Source organism: Nomascus leucogenys, chromosome 12 (genome assembly GCF_006542625.1).
Source record: "Nomascus leucogenys isolate Asia chromosome 12, Asia_NLE_v1, whole genome shotgun sequence".
NCBI lineage: Eukaryota > Metazoa > Chordata > Mammalia > Primates > Hylobatidae > Nomascus > Nomascus leucogenys.
In genome coordinates, this window is record NC_044392.1 from 21,444,967 (window position 1) to 21,461,387 (window position 16,421).

Genomic DNA, 16,421 nt, shown 5'->3' on the forward strand with positions numbered 1-16,421 from the left:
AACTGGCCACATATTATCTCATGCTTGTCAGGTAGAAGGGTAACAACCAACGTATAATATCTGGAATTGTATCTAGTATATCTTTTTTTAATGTTTCAGCATTTTCCAGCTAAAAGGTTGCTATAATCCAGTGAACCTTTCTATTAAGTAAGTATTTCTTAGCTTCCTGCCAGGTTTAACTACTTGGCTGTGGGTTATTATTCCATGTACACTACAGCATCTCTGAGATTAATGAATAATGTGTGTGATTGTAGCAGAGCTGAGCTTGGGTTGCAGAAGAGTTTAGCGTCCAGACAAATATATGCTTCAGTTGAACATGAAAGCTTTTATCAAACTTCAAGCCCTTAAAAATTCCCCTTCATAAATAAATATTTATCATAGAATAGGTATGTAACCCATCAGCTACAATTTAGTAATGAAAATATTGAGTTTAAATATTTATGAGTGAATTTCAAATCCCAATTCCTAAGGTGATTTGAGTCAAATGTTTTCATCATAGTTACAATATTATATTTGATCAGTTCTGAGATGCACCTATTTTCACTTTTTTTTTGAGACAAGGTCTCACTCTGTCTCCCAGGCTGGAGTGCAGTTCTCATTTTAACATATCCAAAATTGGATAGCTTTTATAAACAATGGCATATCGTAGTTCAGTTGCCAGCATTTTTTTCTTATGATACATAAGCTTATGTTTCTTACAATCAATTATATCTTAGCTTCAATGAAATAACAGCAGTTATGCCGTTTTTTGGGTTTTTTCATCTTTTTGAGTCAGGGTCTCGCTCTTGTCATCTAGGCTGGAGTGCAGTGGCACCATTATAGCTCACTGTAGCCTTGACTTCCCTGACTCAAGCAGTCCTCCCACCTCAGCCTCCCAAGTAGCTGGGACCACAGGTGCACACCACGAGGCTCAACTAATTTCTTTTTTTCTCCCTATATTGCCCAGGCTGATCTAGAACTCCTGGTCTTAAGTGATCTGCCTGCCTCAGCCTCCCAAAGTGCTGGGATTACAGGCAAGAGCCACCAGGCTTGGCCACATGATCTTATTTATTCAAAATCAGGGTGATTATCCAGGCCTTTCATATCAAGTCCAAAAGTTTCTCTGAACTATGTTATCAGGATAAGCAAAAGCAAAAACAAAAGCAGCCATACTCAAAGGTGCATTATCAGGCCTCTTGATGGATTTTATATATACACACTGAGCTTTCGTTTTATACCATGAAGACCTTAATATCGGCCGGGCTCGGTGGCTCATGCCTGTAATTCCAGCACTTTGGGAGGCTGAGGCGGGCGGATCACCTGAGGTCAGGAGCTTGAGACCAGCCTGGCCAACATAAAGTGAAAAACTCCATCTCTACCAGAAAATACAAAAATTAGCTGAGCATAGTGGCACATGCCTGTAGTCCCAGCTACTTGGGAAGCTAAGGCAGGAGAATCACTTGAACTCAGGAGGCAGAGGTCACAATGAGCCAAGATCGTGCCACTGCACTCCAGCCTGGATGACAGAGCAAGACCCCGTCTCTCAAATAAAAAAAAAAGACCTTAATACCATCTTTCATAATCATGTGATTTGAAAAGTTGTTATGATTATTATCGGAACTTTACCTTGAGTATCTTTAATTACTTTAGTAATCATTCACAGTGTCTTCACCAAAGAGATGTTGGATTGAAGTATAGTGATTATCAGACTCAAGAAAAAATGTGCTTCCTTCTTATGCTTGTCAGTCAATGTTTATTATGCACCAAGTATGGTCAATTTTCAAATATGCATTAATTGGCATTACACTAGAGGATTGAACAGGTAAAGCTATTTAATCTTTATTCACTTGTCCTTGAAATATTCCTGTCATGACTTTTGTATGGATCACTTCGCATGAATGATGTATAGTTATTGGGAATTCACAGCTTATTTCTTAGTCCAGGGAGACTATTCCTTATCCGAAATGCTTGATTTCTGGTTTTTTGGGTGTTTTTTTCTTTTTTTTAATTTTGGAATATTTGCATTATATACGTACCAGTTGAACATCCCTAATCCAATAGGCCAAAATCCAAAATGCTTCAATGAGAATTTCCTTTGACATGTAAGCGCTGAAAAAGTTTTGGGTTTTGGAGCATTTAGGATTTTGGTTTTCAGATTAGGGATACTCAAACTGTATTTTTCTTTTATACTTGAATTCTTCAAAATTTTCTTTCGTGTGTTTTGTTGTATCACTTTTTCTTAGCACAATTACAAAACAAATGTAATTATTTCACATTTTTCACTCTCTTATGGCATGCATGTACTGGAATCACTTCTGGGGACACTATTCCTTTGTATTCCTGGTCCTAAAACCCAGGTCAGGGTGTTCACAAGTTACAGACTGGTTTCTATGCATGACAGAATCTTTTGCTGATTTTATTCCTAAACGATAGAACACTGAAGTTAAAAACCAGGTGAGAAAACCAGGGGAGGAGCTGCCCGACAGCATGCCCTTGTCTCATGGTGGAGCTCTAGGCACTCAGGGTGGGTTTCTCTCAGAGGTGGGAAAGTCACCATTTGAACCTAATGCTACTGGATGCAGTGGCTGAACATGTGGGACTATGAGGGCATTAAGAAGTCGACAGGTGACTTCCAATGGACTGTGCTAGGCAGCAGCTACAAATTCATACGCACTAAAAGCAGGATTTACTTTTCCTCTCACTTGCGTAGCAATCTCGGTTTCCATTTTAATATTTAGAAGGTAAGTTCAGTTGATGGACACTTTGTGTAATAAAAGGCTCTTTTAAAGTACATGCTCATGCACACACACAGGATAAAAAGTAGCACTTCCTCTGCCCATGGCTTTCATAGAGTACATTTGTGGAGCCCAAAGCTTAGTCCTGGATATGTTTATAGCACTTTAGCTCCGTTTGTGAGTTTGGAACCCTTCCAAAAAAAAAAAAGAAAGACATATATTATTGTTTATAATCTGCTTTATTCCGCCAAACCTTGACTGAACAGACTTGTGGATTGCTGTTTAAATCCCTCAGTGCCTTTAACTACCAATACAGAAAGTGGTTAATGCGCATTCTAAACGAAGCTTGGCATCCACTCCAGGGAATCACTTTAATTGAGGAGCATTAAATGTTAAAATGATTTTTTTTAAAAAGCCAGCACACACATACTGAGTATAGAAGTTCTGGCCCATCAGTAATGTAGTTTCTTAGTTATTGTATTCCTCCAGCTTTAAGCCCTGCAGTTGACAGGTGTCGAAAAAGTGACTTTCAATTCCCTAGGTCACTATCTGCAGGCAGCTGGCCAGTGAGGAGGCAACCTTCAAGGATTCCACTTCAGAGGAGGGGAAGGAGCTGTCAACTTTATGGATGTTTGTTTTTCTGAAATAATAAGCTAGTCCCAGGTGACTAAAATATGAGATTTAACCCCAAAGTCCTTGCCTGGGCTCTCCATTGCTGTGCAGAAGCCATCTGTTGAAATCTATTTACCATTTTAATGGTCTCTCTCGCTCTTTTTTTTTAACTGCTTATTTCCAACTGCAAATGTGTGCCAAGACCCCTTTTTTGGGTCTATATTTTACTTGCAGAAAGCAATTCCCAGCCTTTCCCAAATCCCCAACCCCTCCCAGCCAACAGGAGATCCTGGTCCAGGGTTGGCAAGCAAGAGAAAGATAAATCATTAAATTTTTTTAAAAAGCCTCTCCTACAACTCTAGAGGCAGCTCAGCCTCTGTGAGCCTTGTAAGCTCTGACCAGTTCAAGGACACCCTGTAACTTGCCCAATTTAGTTACAGAATAACATACCAGTTTGTGTGTAATACATAAATTCAATTTTTGTGTTTTTGGAGATGGCCAAAGGAAAAATCACCAAAAAGAAAGTGTTCCAAAGGAAAATCCTGAAATCACAATGGCAAAAATGACAGAAGAAAATGAATTAAAAGATCAAAAGAGATAGATGTTACATGCAAAAGCCCATGCCTGCTTTCTCTGAAAGGATGTGATATACTCTTCCCCGGGCAGGAGCTAATCATTTAAAAGACCTTTATTTAATAGTTTTGGATGGTTTATTTGTATTACTCCTTTTAGAAGGATGATAATAAAATTTCCCTTTTCCTAATGATTTGGCCCCATTTTATAAACATTGATTTTTTTTTCTCCCTCCTAACTCAGTACTTCTCCACAGTAGTAGCTGAACTATTTACTTCCCTGTGGCAGTCATGAGCCAAATAATCATCCATACTGAGCTTGATCAGTGCTCCCCTGCACAGCCAGGCAAAGAGACTTTATGAAGAAAGGCACCAGGAATTCTGAATAAAAATGAAATAGCATTCTTCTAAGCAAGTGTGGCAAAGGACACACTTTCAGACTGTAAAGGACAATTTTTAAACTGTGCCTCACATAACAAACCTAAGGAAATACATGCAGATACATTGAGGATCACCTCTCAAGATGTTATTTCCAGTTTAGCCATCAGTTCAAATGTGCAACACACTGACTTGCCTTTCATTTCTTTTTTCCCTTTTGTGATTTTAGCTGAGTAGAATCCTGGGCCCAAGGGGAAAGGACAGGAAAGCAGTGGAACACCGACTGCGGAGCTTCCATTTGTTCTCCTGAGTGAGTCTTGCTTACTTCTTTCTGGCTAGTGATATCTTTCCTTTATTCTTTAAGCAGCTCTCTTTTTGGAAAACCACTGTCAGAAAGAAAATCAGGCTGCTCAGGAGCCAGTCTCCAGTGGCCAAACTAAAATAAGGGGGTTGTTGTGGGGGGACCAGATCTTCTCTCCTTTGTGAGCTGCATCCATTTTATAATCCCAAAAAGTTATTACTAGGTTAGCATTGGGTGGAAGCTGTGTACACTAGAGGATAAAGTGGAAGCGGTCCAATGAACCTGCTATACTCAAAACAGTTGATAGTATGTTGAAAACAAAGATGTGACATAGGCTGATGATGAGGGGCTGAGAATGGAAGACAAGTTAGGCTACCCAAAAATATGGTATATACTGCATAAACTAGCCAAAATCCTCATGCCCATTACCGGTGCCTCAGGAATGAGTAACCAAGTTTAGGAGCAACAGAACCCTTCCTAGCCACATTGTGAATTTCCCTAACTACCACCCAAGAGACTGGGCTAGTGAAGAAAAAAAGACCTTATGTACAGCACCTTCTGTATTCCCCTACCAATATCTTCACTCCCATTTGAACTTCTCATCTTCTCCACCCTTCCTTGGTATATAACCCAGTAAGGTCTCTTGCCTTTCTCAGCCTGATAAAGCACTTACCACGGGAGATGATTTTGGCAAAGGATCATGACTCTCCTTGATAGCAGAGGGAGTCTCCACTAAAAGACCTTTAATCCCTCCAAGAATCCCACTGGGCATTCTGCCTGGGAGGTACTAACTTTCCGGTTTAAGTGGGTAGACTTTAGGGGACAAAGCAGTTCTAGGACTTAGGTTAAGTCACAACAACCCGGTGGCAGCATTAGAGAACTCAGAGGTCCAGAGCCCAACCTGCTTTGTACCTAAGTAAATTGTTCTATGTAGTGCTTTTTTTTTTTTTTTTTTTTTTTTTTTTTTTTTTTTTTTTGAGTTTTCTCTGTCCAGGAAAGGAGAAAAAACAAAGGGGGAGAGGGAAATGCCACACACACAATAAGGTGGCAGAGAAGTTGGCACTGCCACTGTCTAAGGAGTCTCAGAATATTTCACCAAGTATTCCAGGATAACTAGTAGCTAAAGATGTGATGAATGAGATTTCCTTGCCCACTCTCCCTAACGAGACTCTATGAGCACCGTCCAATAGAGCCGTCTGCAATGATAGAACTGTTTTGTATCAGTGTTGCCCAAGTACAGTAGCCACTGGTCACATGAAGCTATTGAGCATCTAAAATGTGTCTAGTGTAAGGAACTAAATTTTTAGTTTTATTTAATACTAATTTAAATTTAAATAGCCATGTGTGGCTAGTAGCTACCATATTGGACAATGCCACTGCTTTGGATCTTCTCTTCAGCAAACAAAACTAATGACTAATGGGGAAAAGAAGCTGTAGTTTTTCCACAGTGGAATCCCAGCTGTAAAGAAATGCTATGACTTTTTTTTTTTAAATGTAATGAAAAAGTCTCTGTTGCTGTTTCCATTCCAGCTAAACTTAGGGTCTGCATGCTAATAAAGGCTCCTGCAGAGAAAAAAAACCTAAATGGAGATTCTCCTAGAAAATGTTTGTCCAGGAGCCCTGATGACTCTGATGAGGTGTTTCTGTCCCTCTGTAAATATAGACACTTGCATATACATTCTCTAGAAAGAAAAATGTATGAGTGTGAAGGACTTTTAAAATGCTACTGGACAGGCTGGGCATAGTGGCTCACGCCTGTAATTCCAGCACTTTGGGAGGCCCAGGTGGGCGGATCACTTGAGGTCAGGAGTTCGAGACCAGCCTGGCCAACATGGCAAAACCCCGTCTCTACTAAAAAGACAAAAAATTAGCCGGGCGTGTTTGCGCATGCCTGTAATCCCACGTACTCTGGAAGCTGAGGCACGAAAATCCCTTGAACCCAGGAAGCAGAGGTTGCAGTGAGCTGAGATCATACCACTGCACTCCAGCCTGGGCAACAGAGCAAGACTGTCTCAAAAAAAAATAAAAAATGCCCTGAACAAACAGGAACTAAAAGTTATATGGTCAACATTTCTACTGCTCATTTCCTAAGTCTGGGGGCAGAGGATTGTGCCCAGGAAATGACTATTAGAAAAACCAGGGAACTTCCTCTAGTCAGTCCTTTATTGAGTAGTTCTGGTATTTCATGGCTCTAAGTATAATAGTTCTGGCATTCAGAGTTGTATATTTGGTTTCCTTCTGATGATAAAAGGACCTCACATCACTCAGTTTTTATTCTATTTATGTCAAGAGAAAAAACTTCCAGCAAACCAAATGAAAAGCAAGACACATCAGCATCTAAAGAATTTCCATATTTATTTTACATAATTTTACCGTACACATCTCATGCCAACACACAGGAGGCATATACAAACAAACGCACCAGCTTCTGTTTTCCAAAGTCACATGGCAATAAATAAGGATGGGTGGGTCCTTTTTTTTTTTTTTTTTTCTCTCCCAGGAAACGAGACTTCATTTCTCTTTAACTGTACAAAATTTACATTGTGAAGGATGAGGGCAACGATCCAGAGCTGAGGGGATCTGGGGCTTTGAGGTCTGACTGCAAGCTCAGAGCAACTTCTGGAATCCCGCAGCCCTGAACCTGCTTGTTTGGCTGAACACAGTCCTCAAGTGGGAAAGTTGGTGTGATTCTTGCCTCTTGGTGGGCAACAGATGAGAGTGGGGGTGTCCTTCCTCTGTTCACCTGTGCTCTGCCTCCCTAAGCAAAGGAATGCTTGGTGCACCTCCCAAACCTGCAGCTGTCTCCTCACCAGAGCTAGCAGCGTGAAACTGTGCTTTTAGTGTGGTCCTACCAAGCAGAGTGTGGATGGGATGACTTTGCTGAGCTCTCTCTTTTTGGCTCCAGTCACTCACTGTGTTTAGAACAGTTGGAGCAACTACTGCAAAAAGGGCCAATTGACCAATCCAAGAAAGAGAGAGCCAGTGATGTGCTTTTTATTTAGCTTTCAGCATGCCCAGAGCCCTTCAGCAGCAGGCAATAAAACAAAACTCATTTCCGCTTAATTGAATTTTTCTTCATCTCACGGTTTCCAATTTTTAAAGTGCAATGTTTAAAAATGAGCCTCCTCAGGCCTTCCAGACCCTGCTGGCTGGGGAGGTATGATTATTTTCATGGTTATAACCAAGTTGTGAGTCGTGGCATGTGGGAGTGTAGGTGCAGAGAGTGGACTGTCATACAACAGACAGCCTTTGCTCATCAGAAGCCTTGAGCCTCCTCCTGTAAAGAGGCCGTTGGAAATCACCAGCTTGAGCTTCTGAGATAGATAGGAATGTCTTGTTTTACAGATTTCTTACACTTCCTTGCAAAGTGAGCTTCATGATGAAGATCTAATGGCCCAATTATCTTACTAGGTTTCATGCTTTACACTGGCCCCCCAAAAGTTTAAGGACACTGCCAAATGCTTTTCTTGTGTCTTAATTTTTTCCTCTTTCCCTGATGCTTCCCAGTATTCATTTGCAGGAACAGTGTTATCAATGATAGTTGATCTTTATTTTACATTATATTCATAACTGTCAAATGAGACAAGAAAGAGAAAGCACAAAGACTGACAGGAATTTGCCTGAGGTTGCACAGCAAGTCCTTGAAGGGCCAAGAACCTGACTCCCAACACTGATTTACCCATCGGGCCAGCTTCTTAGCCCTTAAATCTGGTATTTCCTCCATGGTTTCATTATGTTCCAACAAACAGAGATTCCTCCATAGCCCCTCAGTTTCCATTTTGCTTATGCCAGTTACCACTGGAACTTGGGGTTTTAACTAATTTGCTCCTGGATTCAGGAGCTTCCTACTCTAAAGTCGACCGGCCAGGCACTGCAGATAATGGTTGCGTCTAGAAGGTCTCACTTCATTTTTAAAATTCATCCCTGTCATTTTAGTGAGGCGGGAAACAGCTATCATGTAGCACTTTATACCCCATAATAGACTTGCAAGCAATAGAGGAGTGCCTCTAAGAGAAGCTAAAGGTAATGATTGCCCGGCTTTTCTCCATTTCCAAACCCCAGAAGAGTTTTGTCATGCAATGGCTCATTAGTGGCACCAGCCCACCCATAATGCTAACCCCACCTGCAGGGATATTGATTTAAAATCTTAGACCTACTGTGGCTGTGCTTCTAAACAGGCAGCAATGTTTGCTGCTTTCTGGGGAGGTGGCTCTGGAAAACAAAGCTCTCCTGGTTTTCAGGCCAGTGCTCTCAAGGGCTTTTCCAGCTACCCAGCCCTACTGATGCCAAAGAACTATTGACTTCGTCAACTGCTCACTGAGTTCCTCAAGAGATTTATTATATTAGTATAAATGAGGAAGGCCTCTCCTTCCACTGTTGAACTGGGAATTAGTATGATTAACTTACTTAGAGAAACAAAAACTGGTCAACTTACAGTGATCTTAAACAGTGCTACACAGAGGAGGATGCCCCCCCACCGCCTTTAAAAAGCCTGCTCTCCCCCACACTATACTCACCAAAAACTTCAAGGGCCTCTGAAATCCCATGAGTTGCTAAGCCAAATAGTCAACCTGCAACAGTGATCTGGGTGGGCAGATTTTCAACTGGTTCATTGCCCAGCAGAGCCTTTTCTCCTGTGTATTTTAAGCAGCCTGCTAAGAAGGGTGTATTTAAAAAGCCATCCTCCAAAAAGACGACTGCATTTTCCTTTCCTCACATGGCATTTGTGTCTTCCTCCCCACCCCAATGTTCACAATTGGAGAACTCCCAGTAGCACAGAATTGGCTAGGCTTAACACACCATCATCCATAAACATGGAACCTCGAGAAGTGTCTGTGTTTGCAGACTCCTCAAGCAAAAATCATGACCAGTACAGCACACCAAAAAATGAGGGTACACTATAAAATTGGTCAGAGAAGAGATGGCCCAAAGGCTGATCCTGGAATTTACTGTTTTAAAGAAATTAATTGAACTTAGTTTAGTCCTGGAAAAGGGCTTACAAAAGATGAAGCAGTCCAAGAGGAACTGTGTATTCTTCCTTTAGGCTGCCTGACATGCCTAAATCTTTGCAGTCCTCAAAAGGTGACCAACCATTCGTAGAAGGAAGGGTCCTTAGGGTCTCTGGCCCCATCACTTCATGTGATTGATTGATAGAAAGGCAATGCCTTCTTACCCTTTCCTACTCTGCTGATCTCATTTAAGAGAATGAGAGGCCAGAAGAAGCAAACCACAGCTTCCCAGAGGGACCGGAATAAATTCCAGCTGGCTAAATTCCAGTTTGCACATGGAGAGCTTCCTGATGGTAGGTAGGTGCACAAGGTGGGTGGGAGCTGCAGCACCATTCAGGACAGTGTTTCCCACAGCAGTGCAGTCTGTCGCAGGAGTGGCAACTCGTAAAGCAGGGGTTGGCCTTGCCCTGGCCTCAGGCTTAGTGATGTGCTACTGCAAATCTGCACAACAGGGAGTCCCTGCACCACCACTGGCCAGAGAGCTCTGGCTTTCTGACCATGGGACTCCAGCCCAAGGCATGGCAGGTGTCCAGCCAGCAATCCAGAGAGATGCAGCCCAAGGACCACTTAGAACCCTTTGGACAATTTTAGGGCTGCTCCCTATTCTTCCCAACCAAGGTAGGCCAAAAAAAAATTGCTAGTTCCTGGAAATGACGAAAACTGTCCTCCAATTGAGTCAGCTAGGACAGCAGAGAAGGCTTTCATTATTAAGGGGGCAGAGGGGTAGACTTGCAAGCTCATCTAAACCAACTCCTTCAAAACAGACTCCAAATATTTCACCCTACAAGGGATGGGGAACTCTGGAAGACTGGCATCAGCCGATATGGCTGAACAGACTGCAGGTTTGGAATCCAAATGTGTCTATAAATGTTCACTGATTGTCATTTTGTTCTTCCCACATTTTAGTTTTGCTCATTTTATAGCCCACAGCCTGTCTTGTGGAATAAATGATACAAGCAATTGAAGAAGGCACACTGTGCACCAAGGGGACAACTCAGGCAGTCTCCAGGACTACTCAGCTCAGCCTCAGTCACCTGCAATGAAAACCACCTCTTGCCATCAGAGTCAATGATATAGATGGGACTTAAAAACCAAAACAAACTCATATTCTCTGGTTTGTAGGAAAGAATTCATATCTTCACAGCAAAAATAAAAAAGGAGGGGGCATGTTTTTAATATCAAACTGGCCATCAAAGTGTTCACTGACCTTTAATAACTGATCTTTTCATTTTGAAATATAGGGTTCAATAAGGATGGTCCAGAAATCACTTTTATTTTACTCAAGGGCTGTGAGGCCTCTACCTCAGGAATCTCGGTTCTGATGAGAGCAGTGTTTTGGGAGGCACTGTGTGAGACACACCAGTTGGAGCAAAGTTCCCAAAGGCCAAGGGGGCCTATCACAGTCACCTTGTGCTACCAAAGCACTGAGCAGCCAAGCCCCTAAGCAGAACAGGAGGGGAGAAACGCAACAAGCCAGTGTCCCTAGAGCTCTAGGCCATTACCCCCTGTGCTGTGTTCTGAGATGAGGCTGCTCTCCCACTGCTTCCCCAGGAAAACAACGCCCTAGTGTGGTCTCACAGCCTTCTAGGAATCAGTGGAGGACTTCCATTGAAAATAATGGAAATTCACATTGGCGTACTTTCGATCCTTAAAAGGCAAGTCTCTTTTGATCCTTGAAGATATTCTCTCAAGCCAGGAGGGCAGGTAGGGTGGGGAGGAGAGAAGTTTAAAAAGGAGGATGATCCATTTCATCGAGCCAAGAGGCTGGGCTAGTTGGAAAGTCGGGATAGCCTACACTGCTTCCTGTGGAGATGTCAGAGGTGGGTCCCCCAGCCATGGCTCTCAGCGTCTGGCTTACTCCCTGCCCTGCATGCGCAATGATGCCCAAATTACTGTCCACCGTGTAATCCAGCCCATTGAGCAAAGGAGCGTGGGATGGCAGGGACGATATGGAGGATGGAGACTGGGGGATTCCATAGGGGCTCCCATCCCTCAAGTCCTGATAGGATTGTCCTGTCCCGTCCATGGAGAAGCTCCCATTCATTAACTGTCCGCCTGTAACGTCCCCCACGTTGCCATAAATCCTATTGGTGTGGCCAAGTTCTGAGAGAATTTGATCCTCTGTGGACAAAAGAACGGAGATTTATTGTCAGCTGCCAGGACTCTGATGGTCCCCTGCTCTTCACAACCTAGGAACACACGTGACCAGGAAAGACGCCCAAGAATGGCAGCTGCCTTGCAGCCAGGCATGGGTCAGACACACCAATATGGCAGTCTGACATCCAGAGGCCAACCCAGGCCAAGGAGAAAAACAAGAAACACCTGCAAAGACAATTCCCAGGTCCCAGAAGGACGGACAAATGTTTGGTGAGCTCATTGGTCCCTTGTGGCTCGTGTACTAATACTCTGGCTACACTGAGGAGGATGAATGCCTAAGACTGGGTGGGTCAGATGTCTCCACATCACAAATGGAAACGACATGCTGACAAGATTTACCCTGAAAGCTTTCAAGCTGAGAAAGGGCTTGGTTTAGTTGGTTGGGAAGCAAGCAGGCCCGTATGGTCAGGGAAGCTGAGGACCACTCTTAGATATCTGTACAAAATCCTTCTGGTCTATCTGGAAGAGAGGTTCAATATCAAAGGACTTGGTTTCTGTCTGTATTCAATAAGCTCTTCACTGGGGACAAAGAATTGACTTGATTAAGGCAAATGAACCTTCTTTTTTCTTGAAGAATTTAATTAAGGGGATCTAATGGAATCTTTGCCACTCGAAAGAATTCATCTCTCCAACAGAGGTGAGCAGTTTTAGTCTTTGAGTAATTATTCCCAGAGAAACCAATGATAGGTCAGCCCAGGGACCCACCTGCACCCAACAGAAATGAGCTTAACAATCCAGTATGTTCTAGGTGTTGACTTCAACAGCCCAGATGAGATTAAGTGACTTTCCCAATCCTGTCAAGAAGCCTAGAAGGTGAGTATTAGTCCCATGAGCTGTCCCCAAGGCCTCACGGCCCCTGTGTTCTCAGAGGAGGCTGCCCTCTAGGGCTCAGCTGACCTCTGGACTGAACTACAGTCCTCCCAGGGCATCGTGGTCCTGGCAGGCGACTTGTTCCATCCTCTGTCCCACAAACTTCCTTTTCTATTTCCACCTGGGCCTATGCACCAATCCCTAAATAAGGCCTCCCCAGACTAGACTTCAACACTCCATCCCTTCTGAGGCCTGCCCCCCATTCCCCTTATGAAAAAACATGGTGGGGGGAGCTCATGCTCTTTAAAGGGAGCAGGAAAATGAAGGCTCCACTCCACTGTCAAATGGCCATGAGTTAGCCTTTTGCCTATACCTGTCATCCCGAATGACCAGGGCCCTCTGCGGGAGCCACAGGCTCCCTGTGGGAACGATCATGCCTTCCAGGTATACAAATGTGCCAGGCTTTCCCCAAGCACACCCACAGCTGGTTGTGTTCATTGATCCCCACAATGCAGTGAGACGGGCAAAGATGTGGTATTCCTCTTGGGAATACTGGGGCTCAAGAGAAGCGAATCGATTTGGCAGGGCCGCGCTGGAAACCAGGCCTCTGATCGCCAGTTGAGTACTCTTCCCCTTCCCCCCTCCACAGAAGACCTTCCACATTTGAGAACTCAGTACCTGAGAACAGTTATGATTCTTTGCAAACAACCTGAGGATTCACAACATGCAGTAATTTACAATTTTGCTGATGCATGAATTTGAATATAGCGCATGCTGCAAAGCTTGTGTGCAGGGGACAGAATGAAGTGAGTGGTGGGGGAAGGGATTTCGGAAGTGAAGCCAGTTCCCCATCTCACATGCACTCACAGTACTGATTTCCCAGGAAAAAGCCTGCGGAGCATGTCCTCCCCACCACCGGGACTGGAGGAAGGGGTGGCTCTAGGGGACTATGGGAGTAGGCCACTGTCCCAGCAAAGGGGACAAAGATGGGAGAGGGGCTAGGGGCACAAGGCTGGAACCCCATCATCTGTTCATAGCTGTGTGGGCTGATGAGGGAGGCCCCAGTCAGCAGGAGGGGAGGGGAGGCCTTGGGGCCACAGGACGGGGTCTGGCCCATCCCAGCTTCCAGACCTCAGCAATCTTGTTTCCTACTCCTGTCCCATGGTAAAGGGCCACTACCATTTCCCCCACCCTTCACTGCAAGTCTCAAGGAAAAGCCTGTGTTCAGGAGGGAGTTGCCAAGGCCTCAAGAAAGATCCCTCCTGAGTGCCAGGGATTACAGATTCCCAGGGGACTTTCCTAAGGCCTCGGCCTGTCCCCTCCAGCCCTGCTCACCTCGGAAGCTCAGCTCACTGTCACTAACCCCACAGTCCTCTGCAGAGCTCTCCTTCTCCTGCTTGCTGCCGCCCCGGCTCCTCTTGACGCTCTTATAGAACTGCCCCCAGCGGTGCCGCCCTGCGTCCTTCTTCAGGCGTTTCTCTTTGGCCCTTCTGTTCTGAAACCAAACCTGCCACACAAGCACAAGGGACACACTCAGGGGGCGTCCACCACAAACCCAAAGCCCCCAGGACCCCCAAGGCGAGCGGCTGGAAGCAGACTGGAGCACAGGTCTGGGAGTGCGATGCACCCCGCCCCCTCTCCCCAGGTGGGCCTCAGAACTCTGTCTTCAGTTCTTGCAAAAGCCCTGGGGTCAGGCCCTGAGCCCAACCACCCGTGAGCTGATGTCACTCAGGACACCTTCCACCCCTGCCCCTGGCCTGGGATCCCCGGAGGGCACAGGAGTGCTGGCATCTCACCTGTACGACCCTCATGTCCAGGCCTGTCTCTGAGGACAGCTGCTCCCTCACGTGCCGGGCAGGCTTGGGGGAGTTCTTGTATGCATTCTTTAATGTCTCCAGCTGCTTGGCTGTGATGGTGGTCCGGGGCCGCTTAGCTCCAGCCTCTGAGTCATCTGCAAGGAAAAACCACTGCTTACTGGCTTCGGCCTATATGCAGCAGCTGTGCCTCCTCCCACACCCCCCTTCCATCCTTTCTGCACCTAAGCCTGCCTGCTGTAGGCAAGACAGTGCGAGGCACAGGGGACATCAGAGTGGAGAGGTCCCCGCTCTCATGGCACCAACTCCTGCACCACAGGCCTTTCCGAGCCACTGAAAAGTGAGGACAGCAGTCCTTTCTCCACTCAGCTCCCTGCCTCTCCCCTCCCCCTGCCAGCCCAGCTGCACAGAAGTCTCATTAGATTGAATGAATGTACCCAATTCCACACATGTCCCTGTCATGACAGACACTCTGCTCTCACATCCTCATGAGTTCTTGCCAGAGCTGTGAAGGTGAACAGCCAGGTTGAAGTCTGTGTTCAAAGCCACCCTGGATGCCCTCCCCTCTGTCTCATCGGGAGTCTCCCATTTCCCCACAGCCATGTCACCTTTGCCCTGGCGTTGCTGGGCTCACAGCCAGGGGTGAGCTTGCACACCCAACAGTGTCTAAGCAGGTTTCTAAACTATGGGTCAGAACCCACTCGTGGGCTGTAAAGTCAACTTAGTGGATCAAAACTAAAAGAGGAAATCAGATGAAGAGAATGGAATGGCAAGATCATTTCATTAAACTTCAGTTTTTATTGTATGAATATGTGTACTGAGATGAAATGTAAAATGAGTTTTACTGTGGATTGTAGTCAAAATTTTATGAGAAAACTAGTCTAAGGAATGTTCTGGGCAACACACTGACTGATCAACACAAAGTCCTCGACAGATTTGGAGTGAACAAGCTCAAGTTCCTGTTAGTTAAAGTCTGGTTTGTTCCATTCAGAGTCAGGTACAGAGAGGCGCGTGGGTGTGTTCGGAAGCACAGGTGAATGTAAAGGTTTGTTTCCTCTCCCAGCACTTAGGCTTACTGCCCTTTTCTCCACCGTGCCCCTGGAGGACACAAAGAATAAAGTCAGCAGCTGGCCTGGGCAGCTCTGCTCTCTGTGCTTGCTGACCTGTGTACCCCGGAAAGTGTCTCTGTGACATTCCTGACTTCCTCTCTGTCTTTTCTCCTTTCTTTCCATTCAAGAAAACCCTCTCAGAAACAATAATAGCCAACATGTGTTAGCCCCTACCATGTGCTGGTGTTGACTAAGGACTTTATATGCATTCAGTCCTCACAATCTACAAGGCTCTCCCTGGAGTCAGCAGACCTGGCTTCAATGTTCTTGATGAGTGAGTGACTTGGGCCAGTAACTCACTTCACCCTTGGAAGGTCCAGAGGGCAACACGGCCTGCCCTGGTCTTGGGAGGCACTAGAGGAATGAAGCAGCTGTGCAGCCAGGACATGCATGCACACAGTGAGGGGGGACACACCCGTGCCTTCCCTTCTCCTCGGGCTGTTTTCTTCTCTCACGTGGCCACTGTCATCCCGGAACTACTGTGGCCCAACTCCCTCCCAGAAGCCCTGAACCCGAAGGGTAGGGATTCCAGAGCCCCTGCCGCAGAGACTACACTACTTAGAGACTCATTCCAAAAGACAAAGGGGAACCTCCAAAATGCCTTCCTTTTCATTCTGAGGAGTCTGTCCCTTCTGTGCATATTTATAGTCTACACGGGAGTGTCTGATGCAACTTTGAATTATGCAAATGGGAAATAGTGCACTTGGATACAATCTTTATATTAAAAAATGTGAAATAATGCAATCACCAAAAATGTTTTAATTCCTCGAGAATCACTTAATTTCAAAATAGCTTAGCCTACGGAATTATAAATTCTTTTCACCACAGCCCGATGGCAGCGCCACTGGGATAAACCTGTCATCCTCGTTGGTGGCCCGCTGGTTCGGCACTGCTACTCACACGCACAGGATTTTCTTCTTGCAATGGTGGGAACTAATATGCTGT

At 45.1% G+C, this 16,421-nt stretch overlaps 1 protein-coding gene and 1 long non-coding RNA gene across 2 annotated transcripts in view; one reads left to right on the plus strand and one right to left on the minus strand.

Annotated features, from left to right (window-relative positions):
- Positions 1-6,915: 6,915 nt before the first annotated feature.
- Positions 6,916-16,421, minus strand: part of LHX4 (LIM homeobox 4) — a 48,189-nt gene continuing 38,683 nt past the window's right edge. Inside the window, exons 4-6 of the mRNA XM_030823918.1 lie at positions 14,350-14,504; positions 13,889-14,060; positions 6,916-11,707 (exon numbers count right to left, since the gene is read on the minus strand). Of these exons, the coding sequence (XP_030679778.1) occupies positions 11,313-11,707; positions 13,889-14,060; positions 14,350-14,504 (722 nt within the window). The 3' untranslated portion in view covers positions 6,916-11,312. The remainder of the gene's footprint in view (positions 11,708-13,888; positions 14,061-14,349; positions 14,505-16,421) is intronic.
- Positions 11,698-16,220, plus strand: LOC115837599. The gene is made up of 2 exons (XR_004032596.1): positions 11,698-12,380; positions 13,203-16,220. It is a non-coding gene; the product is annotated as an uncharacterized LOC115837599 (long non-coding RNA).